At 34.6% G+C, this 17,755-nt stretch overlaps 1 protein-coding gene across 1 annotated transcript in view; it reads left to right on the forward strand.

Moving 5' to 3' along the window:
• Positions 1 to 17,755, forward strand: part of Corin (corin serine peptidase) — an 89,483-nt gene that overhangs the window by 34,215 nt on the left and 37,513 nt on the right. Inside the window, exons 3-4 of the mRNA XM_089696859.1 lie at positions 991 to 1,192; positions 3,379 to 3,999. Coding sequence (XP_089552985.1) covers positions 991 to 1,192; positions 3,379 to 3,999 — 823 coding nt within the window. The remainder of the gene's footprint in view (positions 1 to 990; positions 1,193 to 3,378; positions 4,000 to 17,755) is intronic.

Consider the following 17,755-nt stretch of genomic DNA (forward strand, 5'->3'; position numbering starts at 1 on the left):
ATTCTTGCTCACTGTATCTTTATCTACATCGAGTTGCTTGGAAGAAATCGCTCACGAGCGATAAAGCCGCTCTTTGTACATCTCTACTATAAGCTATCTTAACTATGTAACTTTATCACTGTGTATAATATGTACAATAAAGAGTATTTCATTCATTTCATTCATTCATTCATTAGCATTTAAAATATTACTAGCACACCCGGAGTGAATGATAAATACGTTTTATAAGTACTGTAATCAAAATTATGCTCATCCTCTATTACCTAAAAGTTTTTCATAATTTTTCAATACAAGATGACATCACATGGCGCCTAGTATTGATAGTTTAATTTTTGTGAAAATAAGAAAATATATCAAGTGCTACTACTACTCATGTAGTCATCTCTATAAACTGTTTACCCCTTCATTATAATGGATGTTTGTTCTTGCTCTTTGAATTAAGTTTGTTAGCTGTATCTCAATCAACACATTATAGTTTCCTTTTCTACTAGTGATTAATTCAGGGCACATTGTAACAAAACGCATCCATCATTGAAACTTCCATTGAACACCAGATGGCAGTACTTGAAAGCGGGAACCGATGTTGCTAATCAAACCCCGGTAATTACTTGTCAACGTAATGAATAGGCCCTGAGCAGTACCTAATTGTACCGGGAACACAATGATGGAATTATTTTTAATTTATTTAGTATCGTGACGGTGTGGTTTGAGAATTGTTTCGGGTGAGCGAAATGATGGGAAACGAATTTGCAAGTAATTTCTCGATTTAATTATGCTTGTTAAAAACTTTACTATAAAGACTAATGCCCTTATTGAATATATAGATTTGTTAATGATGATTAGTTTAATGATAACAAAGAAAAAAATAAATCTCCTCTAATTTTATATTAATATTAATAACAGGCATACCTACTAGTCCCTACCACTATAGTTAAAAAAACCATCCACGATAAAACCATCAACAATATTTAAACTATAACATTGTCGTAGGTACGGTCGCGCCGGCAGCCTAGCGGCGACCCCTGGTGAGAAGCTGATGGAACTGCTTCGTCCGAGTGTGGGCACCCCTCGGCGGCACTCCACGGCGGCCTGCGCGTCTGCTCAGCCACGGCCCTCGGGCTTCGTCTACTGCCCGTCGGATGCGCTGCCCTACTGCCCGCCCTCGCGGCTCGTGCCTCCTAGACCTGTTAAGGTATGCAATAAGGTAATTGAACCTTAAGAGATCTTTCGGTTGGTTGAACGATAGTCTCATGATCTTCATCATCATCACTAGTATAAAATAAGTAGAAGAAGGTGATGAAACTTATGTGTTAAAATTAGCATTGGTTGTACGCGCTAATCTTTAAGAAATACTAGATTAAATTATAAAATAATTGTAGTATTGAACAGTTCCTTCATTATGGGGCATTTCTCGGCTATAAAATATTGCGCTACAAATAAAAATAATTTGGAAAATCCAAAAGTGCACGCCTCATAATTTTTTTTTAATAAATATTTATTAATTATTATTTTTGTTTATTTAATAACAATTAAACCACATCGAATCAGACCCTGAAAAATGAAAGGGTTCTATTCCTGAGCATACTCAAGCGTAAGAGAAAAAAAAAGACTCGATTAGTAAAGTATTTCGGTCGCTATCGTGTTAACAAGAAAAAGGATCCGCACATATAGACACACGGACGTCCAAGACAGAACTTTTTTAAACTGTTTTTAACTAGTTTAAATAACAAAAATGACATCAAAAATATCATGAACGTTAAAAATAGTGTTTTTTCTTAATATGTGTGTGTATGTATTATCTTACAAGTGCAATGTATGATACATAAAGACATTTTAAGTTTGAAAAATCAGATGTTTTGCGCGAAGTGACAGTAGTACCCACCTCAACGCTTCGCTTATGAGGCGTGCAATATACATAGTATGAATGTAGAATCGCACCAAGCCGAAATAGCGGGTGGCTTCTACTACATTAGGGAAAATTACGTTAACACAAATTCGATGTTCAGAAATAGTGAGCAGCAAAAACAATGCACCACGTACCTTTGAGATGCTGCAGCTCTCGATGAATTTACGTCAATTATCCGATTGCGATACACGTGTTTCCAATGGCCGCCGCGCGCGCACAGCAGATGAGCGGCCCGATCGGAGGCGGAAGTACAAGTGTCGACTGTCGTGGTGCATGACAGTTGCAAAATAATTTGACAACCTTTGTTTCCATACTCTATGCCAAACATCGATAATAGACACCACGAACAATTACACGGTAACGAAACAATGAAAGTGTAACAAACGAGGTGGGAAGATCCGCGTGTAATCAACTCCCATACATTTCTAGAGGAAGCACTTTTGCATTGCCTTTAGAACTATTTAAGGACTTAGAAAAATGGGCATACATTTCATGTACTTAGTATTGGAAATTTCTATTGACTTATTCAGACATGGAAATAATAATTTCTATGTTTAAAATTAAGTTTCTCGTGTAAGTGACTTCATGTCTTAATGAGAATAAATGTCTTTAAACCTTATAATTATGAGTTTTGCAAAGGCTTGGCTTAATTCGTCAATATGAAATACTTTGTATATTGATAATCGCATATTATAAGAATAAACTTTGTATACAAAAAAGGATGTCAATGCCTTATCAAAACAGTTACAACTACAATCACAACATTTACCTAGCTACATCGCTAGTAAATTCAAAGAAATATTTGAATGGCTTGCCGATAATACTATTATGAACGAAATACTTTTTCTGATTTGGCCCTTAGTTTATGTGGTTTGTATACTCGGAAGTTAAATTGAGGTTATCTAAAAGAGCCACGTACAAAAACTTTTCACACGTGCCCTGCGTCATCAATACCGTAGGATCCTCCGCTTTTTACGAGATTTACAATATGAACACATTATACGAAAGTTTCTTCGTAATACGGCATGCGTGTACTTAATATCTTTCTTTGTTCGCCTCGTTATAAACAAAAAATTCTTAGCAAAACTTCACAAATCGATACTTCGACGAATAATTATTACTGAGGAATAAACCATTGTTGTCGGACAATGTTTACTTGAGATTTATTATAACTACCTATTAATTACCAATAAAATACACATTCTATATTTTCGAATAATTAAATTTTCGTAACATTAACCAACTAATTTATGCCTTAGATTTATACAGCCTTTCTTTATGACTTCATTTAATACTTCAAGAGCTTTTATTTCATTATCATCTGCATTTCGATATACTGCATCAACCGCTTAAATTTACGTCAATATCTAATTAGTATGTAACAATCGAATTAATTACGCACGTAGAGAGCCGATACATCGAGTTCCTAACGCAATTAATTCCCTCAAGTTAGTCAATTTCCCTTGTTACAGTTACCGCCGCCGATCCAGCCCGTGCCGCCGCCGCAGCCGCCGCCGGTGCCGCAGCGGACCGCGCCGGTGGTGACGCCGCTGCCGGTACCGCCCGCGCCGCCCCGTAGGTCCTCACCTCAACCGCCGAAGCGTGTCCCTCCACCTACACCACCACGGCCGATATCAAATGAAACAACCGGGATCCGAAGGAACCCGCCTCCCCGAATTGACTGCAGCCGCAACCCACCACCACCACAGCAAGCGCAACCGCCGCTGCCCAGAAGACCGCCGCAAAAAATGCCAGACAACCCGCTACCGCCACCGCAGCAAAACCAACAAATAAAGCGGTCCCCGAGCTCCGGGTCTAACATAAGCGTGCGGCAAGACTCGAACGTGTCGTCGGACTCTTTCAGTCAGACTTCCTCCCCATCGTATACGACGAAAACGATGGAAGCACCATTGCTTCCTCAGCAGCATTTGAATAAAAGCCTAAACGCGAAGATAGCGCGTGGCCTCTTGTTGAAGGAACAACAGGAGAAGGAGAATGCAAATTCGTCCATTACCAAGAGCATGTCGACGCCGGCCTCGCTACAGACTATTGTGAGATTTCAAAATGGCAGCAACATGTCACTGCATCATCGGGTAAGTTTACACTTTAATAATTTTTAATGGTAAAGTTGTGCATTGTGTTTATGTGTGTATTTTAAATACTACTACTTAAACGTATCATTATTCTTAGTTATAATTATATTGGAAATCAACTGCATATTACCGAAGCGTATGCTCTCAAGTAGTTAAGATTAAACTGAAACAGACTACGAATTTCTTCCACTTATAAATTAAAAACTTATGCAAATACGAAACCTTTAATATGTGTGTAAACCTTTAACAAGTTATAATTGAGGCACTAACTTTAACTCACGGGCACGCAATTCGGTACATTAAACCGAAGCACAGTATTTTTTTGACCCTTCTTTTGCGACAGCCTAATTTTATTGAATGAATGTATGGATATATACATGACAAACGCAAGAGTAAAACTCCCATGAAGCTCACTATCATACTTTTCGAAAAAATTCAATCTGAATAAAAAGTACCGGTATTTTATATAATTCAATTTTAATTTTTTATTAATTTTTCTACCATTATAACACATTTTTTTGCATTGCGAGCGTCAAGGCTAGCCATAGGGCCAATTTTCGATCCATTCGGGGAAGAGCTGTGACTTCGCAATTTCGAGATAATCGCATAAATAACAAAATTTCATTTCTTTTTTTGTGACTGAACTTTTAAGAATAGGCAAATTATTTTTACTTCAAAACATAGTTATATGTATGGACTACTTCCACAAAAAAAACCGATCGCGAAAAGAGCGGGATTCGCGAGATATTAATTTCTGAAAAAGTACCGGTTCTTTAACGATTTTTTTGTATAAAATCCTAAATCACACTTTATCAATATTTTTATTTCATACTTTCATATAAAGGTAAGTAGGTACCCCAATTACTATTTCTTTTCTTTATTTATATACTTATACCACATTATACTATGAAGAGGATTACATAAATTTGTAAGTTTCCTTGTTTGTAAAATTATTAAAATAAACTTGACCTTGGATTTGGCAGGAAAAAATATGTAGCTAAGGGAGTGAAATGAAATGTGAAAATGTCTAAACTAAAAATACGTCATTTTCATTTGTTAGAATGAGTGAACTGTCTTCAATTTCAGTACAATATGATTCTTCTTCGTTGTGTTCATCTTCTTCTTCATTAAATTGAAATGGTTTCAACATTTCGATAACAGCAGAGGGCAAAGGCAATTTTTTCATACTGTTTTGGCGCATACTCAAACGTGTATTCGATATAACTGGATCGGACGATTCCAATGCCCTATGAAATAAGTCTTCCATTGTGTGTTTTCTGTCGTCTTTTCGGCTGTGATGTTCGCGGTCATATCGCCAATATTTATTTCTGGACTCTCCAGCTTGTTCGGATAAAACACCTACGGGCAGTACCGAGTTTTCTATAATTTCTTGGCCGTGAATAAGGATTTTGTGCATTGTCGTCGTCATGGGGTGCCAGTTGTAATTAGCTACATATTTTTTGGCTAAATTTCTGCAAAAAATTCCGAACTTCGTTGAGTCTACCGGTAGACCGCAGTTAATTGCCACTAAAATTACGTGTATGTCATCTACAAGCCATCTACTTATTCCTAATATGTCTGCAAATATGCCGCGACTTTCCTCATTAGCGAAAACTCTTCGAGCAGTATTTCCGTCATTAGTTGTTCCAGAGTTCGGACGTACAACATCTACTAGTATACCCAGACGATCCCGTATTTGCGCCTGAATTGTTTTTTTTCGGTCTTCAGTAATTATGCCCGCAGGTGACAACTTTGAGACTCGCCACTGTCTTACTCGGGGGTCATTTTTGTATCCCAAGTGGAGTAAGAACTCTAGAAATCTTATAAATGCATGAAGAGGGCTCAGACCATTTTTTATAGCTTCTTTATTAATTTGTGTAGAGAACGCCAAATCCAGGTCATTGAATTTAGTTGCTGTCAACCCGCAAATTGGACACCTTAGTTGAGAAAAGGTATTGTTGATGATATTGTACACCTTGCCATCTATTATACTTAATGTAAGATTACAAATAGTTTTTACTATGAAGCCTTTTGATGTGGCTGCTGCGATAGGGGACAAATTTTTTAATTGTTGTTCAACGTACTGTTTTTCTCTGAGAATAAGAGACTTTGACTCTTTTCTATATTGAATATGTAGAGGCCTGCAAGAGCGATATGATTGAGGTGTTGGATTTACCCAGAGAATTTGACTGCTGCACGTTTCCATGACCTTTAATGGTACGAAGGTTGTGGCAAATATAGTATTTTCATCATACAAAGGATCTTGGGGTGCCTTCTGCTTATATAATGATTGGCCTGTGCTGCCGTCAAAGCCCCAAGAGCCTTCAAATTTACAAGACAATTCGTCCAAATCCATTCGTTCGCAATACGCATTAATGACATCATCACAGAGACTTACAATTCTTTTAAATGTGTGTGCAAGCAGACCTTGTAGCGAAACAGAAGCTTCAACTTCATTTGCCAAGACTCCATCCTCTGGGTAACACTCCAGTTTTGCTTTTGCTACAAGTCTGTACGGTGGAAAAGCTTTAAAACCTCTTTTATTTAAATCTTGTTGTAAAAATTTATATGTTTCGACACTATATTTTCGGTCAATAAGTATACCAAGCGCTTCTTCTGGAGAGTATGGATTACTGTACTGATTTATTTTTGCCAACACTTCAGTTGATTTATTTGCAGACTCCAAACATATCTTTATCACAGCTTCTAAGTCATGGGCACTTTTTTTGCTTAGTTTTTTGTTGTCATGAGATTTAATGACTTTAGTAAATGATGAAATCAGTTTTGCTGATGGTTCATTCTGAATCAATAATTCTAGTGATTTTTGTTTTCTAAGTTGCGTTCGTTTATGAAGTTTTGCATATTCTTCATCTTTATTACAACAGGCAATTTCACGCAAGACCAAGCGATGAGGATCGGGAACTATTGGGTGTTCATCGGCTACCTCAGATGGCACGTCCAAAACCATAGGCGATACATCCAAGACGGCAGGTGGTACATTCACAACCTCAGAAGGTTTCGAAATGACATCTTGAGGAAGATCATTTATAAAAGGCTTATTCAACCAAGCGTTATTTTTTTTTCGAAATTGTGACAAAATTCTGTTGCTATCGTTATATCTTTTCTCAACTTTGTTGATAAAACGGTTTATAGCAATGTTAAAATTTTTCTCCTGTGGTTCTGAAAGGGGTGTATTTAATATAGTTGCAAAAATCGATTTTACAAAAATATTCCTTTCCGATTTGGATAAGTCAAACGGTTTTCCATAGCGACCATGGAGTTTTTTACTCTCTTGATCCAGATATATGTATATATCATATCGAGTTAGTGTATGGCAGCCTGTTTCTACATCTAGCCTGTATGAGGCCACCTCCGAAGGATAAGAGGTTCCAGCTACAGCGTTATCCATAGCCTTTACGTATACAAAACTGTATGAATGGCAGTGAAAGTATTTAATCAAATAAAATAATTGGATTAAAGAAATTAAAAAACAAAGTAAAAAAGAAAAGTCAAAAATCAACAACCAATAAATGGCTTTACAAAACGAAATAGAAGATTTAATTAGGGTTTTGACCCACAACCAACCAACTGAAACGGTTGGACCGATAAAACCAACCGATTTTTCGTTTAAAGCGGATAAAACGCTAATTCAACCAACCTTACTTTTCAAACTACCAACTTTACTTTTTTTTACTTATTTCTCCAAACCAATTAACCCAACTCATGGAAATCAGCTTACATCTTATATGTAACTAACAAAACATTTCAATAGCGCGATTCAGCGCGCAAAAGCGCCCTCTAGTCTGGATTGCGAAAACTCCACACACCCCGATAATGTCAACTAATAAGTTGAAATAAATAGTCGTAATCTTGATATCTAGTGCCTAGAGAAAGCAATTTCAATTGATGGATGAGTTGAATAAAAAAAATTTGAACTATTTATTTTTATTTATCTAATTAAATGTCATCCGACCAAACAAATAGAGAATTTATTGAAAGTCTTTTAAAGCAAAAACATTTTTATTATAACACCTTATGTCGCGATAAACGCTAAATAACATCAATAAAAAAATAATTAAGATTAATTTGTAAATGATGTAATTTTACTGCATAAAGAAATTTTGTTTAATTTTAACTCAATTTTTTTTATAACTTTTTTATTTTTTATATTTTGTTATAGACACTTCAATTTACTAACAATATGTCTCATCAAATTTTCTGTAGTATTCCGTCATCTGAGAAACGCAACTCTATATAAGTTCAATTTATATTGTGGATTTTATACAAAAAATTCGTTAAAGAACCGGTACTTTTTCAGAAATTAATATCTCGCGAATCCCGCTCTTTTCGCGATCGGTTTTTTTTGTGGAAGTAGTCCATACATATAACTATGTTTTGAAGTAAAAATAATTTGCCTATTCTTAAAAGTTCAGTCACAAAAAAAGAAATGAAATTTTGTTATTTATGCGATTATCTCGAAATTGCGAAGTCACAGCTCTTCCCCGAATGGATCGAAAATTGGCCCTATGGCTAGCCTTGACGCTCGCAATGCAAAAAAATGTGTTATAATGGTAGAAAAATTAATAAAAAATTAAAATTGAATTATATAAAATACCGGTACTTTTTATTCAGATTGAATTTTTTCGAAAAGTATGATAGTGAGCTTCATGGGAGTTTTACTCTTGCGTTTGTCATGTATATATCCATACATTCATTCAATAAAATTAGGCTGTCGCAAAAGAAGGGTCAAAAAAATACTGTGCGAAGTTTTAACGTGGTGCGAAAGTTTCACATGCCGTACAGATCTGGTACAGCCGTGCCCGGATATGACACAATGGATTTATATTCTCTACGTAAATCCAACTTTTATGAACGGCGAGAATTCACGGAAGTTCGCGAATGCGGAAGGTGTTTTTGTATTGCTGAATGCTTAATTTGTTTTCGAAATGATGCAATTATATGTATTTGGAGGTGTGTGGCAATGATTACAGGATTCTTTTTTTATCTTGATTGATTTTGCAAGAGTAAATGTATTTTTGAAGTGAAACTTCTTTATCGGGGGTGGACAAAAATTTTGTGAGACATTTTTTGCGTTACGCCGCGCGCGTTACATTTTTTGCGTTACGCCGCGCGCGTTACATTTTTGCGTTACGCCGTACTCGTGACATTTTTTTTCTTATCCCTACCACGCGTGATTCGACGTATACTTTCTCCAGCGGAGTAGGGATATCGTATCGTTTTAACGTACGTCCTACCACTTTACTTGACCGTTTTTCTATTGCACTCGTATTTATTTCCAACGCTCTATGGTGACGTGATAATATTATATTAAAGTGATCAGCACAATCAAAGTGTTTATTTTAATTATTCTAATTCCAGTGAATTTAAAAAAAAAGTAAGTAATTACATATCTTTTTCTAATACTTAGGTGTAATTATGGTATTTATTTTTCTAAGTTATTTAAAATTAACCTCACTTTTTGATTGTATTTTTCAATTTTTTCAATTTTATTATAATATGTATAGATAATATGTATAGATACACTAGCACGTGGGTGGAATTATGTATAAATTTTTTCTAATACTTGAATGTTATTGTGGTACATATTTATTTTTCTAATTCTAAAATATTTACAGTTATTCTCAGTTTATGATTGAATTTTTTAAAACACCAACACGTGGGCGTGATCATGTTATTTATTTTTCAAGTTATTTAAGCTTAACCTCTGTCTTAATATGTATATATTATGTACTATGTGCGTCATTAATTTCTGACTGTTTCGAGATTTGGTGCAAAATAAAACAGTGTGTAAATAAAATTAAACAATTGAGTAAAAGTATAATTTCATAGTTAACACGTTGAGAAGTTCCCTGTATAAATATATAATATACATATCTTGTATAAATACATACATAATATGCCTATAGATCTTTACTCAATTATTTTATTTTATTGATTTTTTACAAATTTTATTTACACACTATTTTATTTTGCACCAAATTTCGAAACAGTCAGAAATTAATGACGCACATATTATATATACGTTTTAATATAGAATATTTTTTATTTTACAACCTTTACAACTTGATCATTAGGAATTTATTACCTCTATTGTTCGAACAAAAATAAGTTACCGACTTTAAGAACGTGCCGAAAATGTAAGTACACTATTGTTTCTTAGAAAACATTTTAGGAGTATACGATAATAAATCTATGACTCACGTAAACACGTGTTTGCTTGATTGGTGTCAGGTGTTCAATTATAATTTTATGAATTCAAAATTTATAAGAATAAACCTCAAACTCTCTGTCCAATCAAAATCCGCCTAAGTCGAAATCCTTTATAAGCTGAAAACGGCGTAAATATTCAAATAGGTAGCGAGGAGCGAAGTGACGAGTATCTTAGGTTAACTTTTGAACTACCGCACGAGCCGAGCGAGCGAAGCGAGCGAGTTGCAGCAGCGGCCGGTGTAAATATTTAAATAGGTAGCGAGGAGCGAAGCGACGAGCATCTTAGGTTAACTTTTGAACTACCGCACGAGCCAAGCGAGCGAAGCGAGCGAGTCGCGGCAGTGGCCGGCGTAAATATTCAAATAGGTAGCGAGGAGCGAAGCGACGAGCATCTTAGGTTAACTTTTGAACTACCGCACGAGCCGAGCGAGCGAAGCGAGCGAGTTGCAGCAGCAGCCGGTGTAAATATGTAAATAGGTAGCGAGGAGCGAAGCGACGAGCATCTTAGGTTAACTTTTGAACTACCGCACGAGCCGAGCGAGCGAAGCGAGCGAGTTGCAGCAGCGGCCGGTGTAAATATTTAAGTAGGTAGCGACGAGCGTGTGACTAACGTATTTCTTTAATATTGTATATAGTAAATTATTTTTTGAAAAATAAGGACATAAAGAAGTTTCACTTCTTACGTGTGTACTCTAGTACACGCACACATTTTTTTTTTCTTCAGATTTTCAGTATTTAATATGAAAATTTGTACGCTCTGATAGAGTATAATGCCTTTAAATTCTAATAATATCGAAAAAGCAACACAAAAGCATATTAAATTATTTTGTGTTGATTTTCTGACATTTATTGGAAATATCATCTTAATAATATATTATATAAATCTCGTGTCACAATGTTTGTCCTCACTGGACTCCTAAACCACTTAACCGATTATAATAAAATTCGCACACCATGTGCAGTTCGATCCAACTTGAGAGATAGGATAGTTTACAAATGTAGGTACCACGGGCGAAGCCGGGGTGGACCACTAGTATTTTATATAAAACTAGCGGTCCGCCCCGGCTTCGCCCGTGGTACATGTTTACGTTTTCTCTACATGAGAACCATCCTCGTACTTCAAGGAATATAATAAAAAAAGAATTATCGAAATCGGTTCAGCCGTTCTCGAGTTATGCGCTTACCAACACATTTTGCGATTCATTTTTATATATAAGAAGATATGTGATTGCGGTTTCAAAGTAAAAACGCAGAACTTACTGCTTGTAAAGAAATAGTTTAGTTTTTTTACAATTTGGGAATCATGGTCTGATAGCAAAATAAAAATCGTTATTTAACCCGGCGTCATTGAGGTTGGGTCAAAATGACCCGGCTCGTTTATAATTTCCAATATCTTAGTAATTACGTGCACGATTGTGCTGTTCTTTGTAGTAGCTAGAGCTAACAATTTACATTAAACGTTTTGGAAGTGAAATCCTTTCGACGTCGAGTGTACTGGGAGATACACGCGTGTATTTTCGAAAAAGGTAAATATGACCCATCCTCACAATTGATGTAACAATTTCGCGCCATAGCTAAGTTATCGATTTTTACTGTTGTGTATGATTTCTTGGTGTCTGCAAACATTTTTTTTGCTTATTTCTGTGAATTTAATGTTTTTGTTTGTCCATCAGGTACTTATTATAAAATAGGTACTATAAACGGATAGAATAGAAAATTTCACGTATCATGGCGGGTTTAGACTCTTGTCTTACTAGGACTTATCTTATTATGATGATGAAGTTGAAGAAAAGGATGATGTTAGAGTGCGGAGTGTGTTTCAAGCGGAGAAAAGCGAAAACCCGAATTCAATACCTTTTACAATAAAACTAAATATGGGGTTGACGTCGCTGATGAACTTTGCGCCTCATATGATGTGAGTCGTAACTCCAAAAGGTGGCCCCTGACAATTTTTATGCCATGTTGGACACACAGGAATTAATGCGCTTATAATACGTCGCATAAATAAAATTAAACCAAGCGGTAAGCGACGTAATTTTTGAAAAACTTAGGTCTTGCTCTGGTATTAGAACATTTGAAAATTCGCCAGGAATTGAATCGATAGCAACGACAAATGGGCAAAAGAATCAGAGAATTTATTGGTGGATCATCAGAGGAGCCACCTGCAGTTCCGCAAAAGATGTTAAATGTGTCAGGAAAAAAAAATAGTAACTAAAACAAAACATTTTTGTCAAGCTTGCCCTAAATTTATTTGTCCTGAACGCATCATGTCTTTCTGTATTGATTTCATTCACAACAAAGATTCTAATTAGCTTTGTTAAAGTTTTTTTCTCATATATTAGACTTAAGTTTATAAAAATGCTATTTGTAACCAAAAATACTGGTTAATAGCATAGTATTGATATGAAAACGCAAGAGGTCTATATTTTGTTCCTATTTTTATGAGTTTATGTCAAAGTTGATTAAAATGAATAAAACGTTGATTAATTATTATTTTTATTTTATAATATCAAAACCAGAATACCTTTATCCTATAATAATAACACATAATACTAATTTTCTTAAAAAGTTTAGAAATACAAACTATAAAATATATGGGTAATATTGACCCACCTCAACGTTCGCGTATCTGTTTTCTACCACAATGACGCCGGGTTAAATATTAAAACCAATCTTTGAAAATTTTAACTAAAGATAATTTAATGGACTGTTATAAAATCATACAATTTTCATTAGGAAGTATGAATTTCATAGTTAAGTATGTCAAAAAATTCTGATAATTTTTGTTATAATAGTTGTGTTGGCTCCACCCGTACTAGTTATTATTCTGTGACCCGGGTAAAAAAAAACAAGGTATTATCCTGTTGTTCGGTGACACATGGTCACAAGTAGCTTTCAAATACAAAAATAATCTTAAAACTTTAAAAAGTACAAAACGTAGTTAGTTTTTAGGGTTCCGTAGCCAAAATGGCAAAAACGGAACCCTTATAGTTTCGTCATGTCCGTCTGTCCGTCTGTCCGTCTGTCCGTCTGTCACAGCCGATTTACTCGGAAACTATAAGTACTACAGTGATGAAATTTGATGGGAATATGTGTTGTATGAACCGCTACAAAAATATGACACTAAATAGTAAAAAAAAGAATTGGGGGTGGGGCCCCCCATACATGTAACTGAGGGATGAAATTTTTTTTTTCGATGTACATACCCGTGTGGGGTATCAATGGAAAGGTCTTTTAAAATGATATAAAGTTTTCTAAAAAACATTTTTCTTAAAGTGAACGGTTTTTGAGATATCAGCTCTCAAAGTCGTAAAAAGTATGTCCCCCCCCCTCTATTTTTATAACTACGGGGTATAAAATTCTAAAAAAAATAGAGGTGATGCATGCTAATTAACTCTTTCAACGATTTTTGGTTTGATCAAAGTATCTCTTATAGTTTTTGAGATAGGTTGATTTAACTGTAATTTATTATATTTGCTGCTACGGAACCCTTTGTGCGCGAGCCCGACTCGCACTTGGCCGGTTTTTTCATTTAAAAATAACGTTCATTCTTGGAAGTATTCATGAGATTCGCTAGGATATTAATTTCTATTCCTTTTCCATTCGATTCCTAGGAACCGTCTTTAATAGAACCATAATAATTTTGTTATATCAACCCCAGGTTTATATTATTTGATTTTTGTTCCCTTAGTTATTTATATAATTGTAAAACGAAACATTTTTTGCTCGCGGTATGCTTTAAAATTTTATCTATATTCAATTGTTTTCAATATCGCTTAATCTTTTCCGAAGCTTTTTTTAAAGATTTTTCGACCAGTAGAAGAAAGACCAAAATAATAAAGAACTACTTAATTCTTGTAATTACCTTAAACGTTATGTTGCTAGAACCGTAAGTACAACAATATCAGAACAGATTTAGATTCAAGATTCAATTTGTATTTTGCAGTACAAATTCATAAAAACTAAGAAACGGCTATATAGGACAGAAATCTCATACTCCGCTTGCAAAAAATAAAAAAAATAAACGCTCGTAAATTTCATTTTCATTTCCTCATAGAGCCATGGTGCATATTCCAATGTTTATTTACAGAAAGTGCACATTCATCATTGATAGTAATCGTAAAACAAATACAAAGTCACGACCAACAAGTTAAAACTCAATATAAACAAGTTATAATCGAGAATGTGGAAAAGGAAATATTTAGAATAACAAATAAACGTAGCGAACGTTTAAAACGTAAACCGTGGAGTAAAATAAAATGTCACACGCAGCGCGCTCGCTGTGCAATTAAAATAAAGTGTAGTATTACTAACACGTGGCGCTGACCATGCAGCGGAAGGCATAAGCGACAGCGGGTATAATAGTGGTATGAGTTATGAGCGGTAGCGGGGTTTAGATAGTAATTAGTACTGTTGTAAGCTTCAACAGCTTAAACTGTTTTTATAGTGTCTGAAAAAGGTTGCACTATTTAGTATGTTATATTCCTCCTTATGTCCAAAATTTTGCCGTCCAAATTTAGCCTAAAAAGAACGTTCACAATCGATTATTTTGTGGATGACTAATGTATAAATTACACCACACACCAATCCTATTTCGTTTCAACAGTCGCTAGTATCTCACAACTCGTCAAAGAACATATTTTTATTTCACACTTGAAATGTACCGTAGATTGCAGTTCAATTTGATCTCGGGCCACGATCGCAAACCGAATCAAATTGAAAATGCGGACTCATTCAATTAGAACATCGGATTTGTCGGTAAACGGCCGGAGATGGCCTCTGTTCGGGATTTACTTTAATTGTTAAACATTCAATTTATATCGGCGATTGCACGTGGAACGCATTATGATGTGGACGCTGATATGACATAGTTTAGAAGTTATATTGTAGGCTGTTAGATGGATTGTTTGGTTGATGTATGAAATTGGACTCAAACTTTTGAATCGTAATAAAGTTTTACTATTTGGTATCGGTTCGGAAAGCAGTTTTTAGAGAAGAGCTGGCAAGAAACTTAGTTACGATATTCAACTTAAATCAAGTTCAAACGTAATATTAAGTTCAAAAGTAATAGTACATATTAGTGAAATTTTAATCATAACTTGAACTTTTTTGTTAATTTTATTGAATTGTTGGTTAATAAATAATAAAAACACACACATACACTTTTGCAATGAAATTAATATACATTGATACGTATATAAAGTTTTGCTAACAAATATTTAATATAATTTATCTACCTACCAACTTAATATTTGGAGATTATAAATCTCTCAGTTGGATAAATTATTAGTTACCAGAAAACTATAACGATAAAGAGAACCTAGGCCACTACTAGGGCTTCTTATATAGATTAACTCTATAATTATTATCATTGTAAGAAACCTTAATCCAATTAATAAAATGATAATTAAAGGATTACATTTAGCAATTTCTTGCTCAACGGGGAAAAAGAAACGGCAAATAACGAGAGCACAGAGCATGTACTTACACTGATTACAAACATGACTATTTAGTATAGTTAGTTTTGCTTGGATAATATTTTTTCATAGATTTCTCTTTTATTTAATTTTTGGATTTCGGTTATATATTTTAACGACTGAGAGGGGATTTTACGTGCTATTATTACATTATGTGTATTAAATACAGTTTTTTCTTATTTTTTTGTTTCGTCTCTTAGTTAGTTTTTATTGCAATGTAGATTTGTCAAATGTATATTTTATCGTGATACCTGCAATGAAATTTGCAAAAACTGTGCGAAACTAGTATTTTAAATCAGACTTCTCTTAGCTTTTCCTTATGAATAGAACAGTCGTGCCTCATTCCTAGACAATTTCTCAGATTTTAAGATTCCGGCAGGCAAACTTATTAAGCAAGTAAAACAATAATTATAATGATTATTTATTTATAATTATATAGAATAATTAATTTAGACTTAAGAAAACATAGAGCTAAACGATTATATAGTTTGAAATCCAAACAGACAAACTCAATTTAATATCTCCTAAACATGGCGTAGGTACCTATATAAATACTTGAGCATCGAGCACGTTGTATTAATTATAGTGACAAAGGAAGGGTTCGAGACGGGAGTTTCACGAGAATTAAATGGATGATAAAAATATTTTACAGATAGTTAACGTTTAAGATCCTTGAATTGAAGGAATTACTTGTTTATTCTTGAATTTAATTTACTGTAACTCTGTTTGTTTATGCTTTATAAAGGTTTTTGATAAGTAAATAATATAAACTACGGTGTAGTAGGTAGGACAGGCTACGTTTTCCTGGAAAATATAAGACTTAAAAGGTGAAACAGAAAATACATTGAATGGTCAAAGTATATCGCGCGTAAAGGTGGAAAGTATTCTAGTAAACCAAGGATAAATACTTCCTTGAAAAATAAAATGCATTGCATTTGAGCACACTTATTGTTTTGATATAACTCAATAAGAAATGATTATGAAGAATTCCTTCCCTATTTTGCTTCCAATAACAGTTTCGTTGTTTTTTCTCAGTTAAAGCTTAGTTCTTTTACTCGTTTATTGGGACAGGTTATTAGTTATAGACCATTCTCTGGAAGCCAGATTTGACCAAGTGATTATTGAAATTGCAATTAAGCGCTCAGGCACAGTTTAGATAATAGCTCAGGGTCCCCGGCGTTAGCAGTTGTCTTTCTGACTTATGTCCTTGCGACATACCTAGATTAATTTTTACATTCCATAGATATTTCTAATCTGCTTGATCTTGCAAAATAAACATAACCAGTTATGGATTCATAGCGAGAAGAAAAGGATTTCTATAGCAAAGCAAACAGTAGTAATAGATAATATTATATCGCTCGCACGTGTCGAGCGGAGCAACGAACCGCACTGGAGTAAATAGCAATATGCGATGGAACGGGGCCGGGAAATGAAATTTTCTTCACTTTTCTTAGCTACCGTACCTAGTTTCGAAATTTAATACACGTTATTGCATTTTAATTTTAGTCACCGTTTTGTGTATGGAATGTTTGTAGTTGTTTGTCAAATGAATTAACAAAAGGAGGTTTTGTTTGTTGCCCCAGAACGGATGAACCAATTTTTATGATATTTTTTTTATTGAAGTGAAACTTCTTTATCGGGGTTGGACAAAAATTTAGTGTAACATTTTTGCGTTACGCCGTACGCGTGACATTTTTGCGTTACGCCGTACGCGTGACATTTTTGCGTTACGCCGTACGCGTGACATTTTTGCGTTACGCCATACTCGTGACATTTTTAAGGTCATAAAGAAGTTTCACTTCTTACGTGTGTACTCTAGTACACGCATACATTTTTTTGAAAATGGTGTCTCCCGTGTGTTCCAATTTAAATTTTGTTTAGTTCTGAAAATTAGGTACAAGTTTGAGTTTTTTGTTAAAAATAATTATCAGAACTGATCTTAATGTTCGATCGTCGTTGTTGGAGCAATTTTCGACGACTGCCTGTTGTATGTAGTGTAGTTATTTATAAAAATAAAATAATATAGGTTCTGCATTATTCAAATCAAA

This window comes from Colias philodice, chromosome 6 (assembly GCF_061535455.1).
Source record: "Colias philodice isolate Cphi_HAF_F1 chromosome 6, ilColPhil1 Martin Lab GWU primary, whole genome shotgun sequence".
NCBI lineage: Eukaryota > Metazoa > Arthropoda > Insecta > Lepidoptera > Pieridae > Colias > Colias philodice.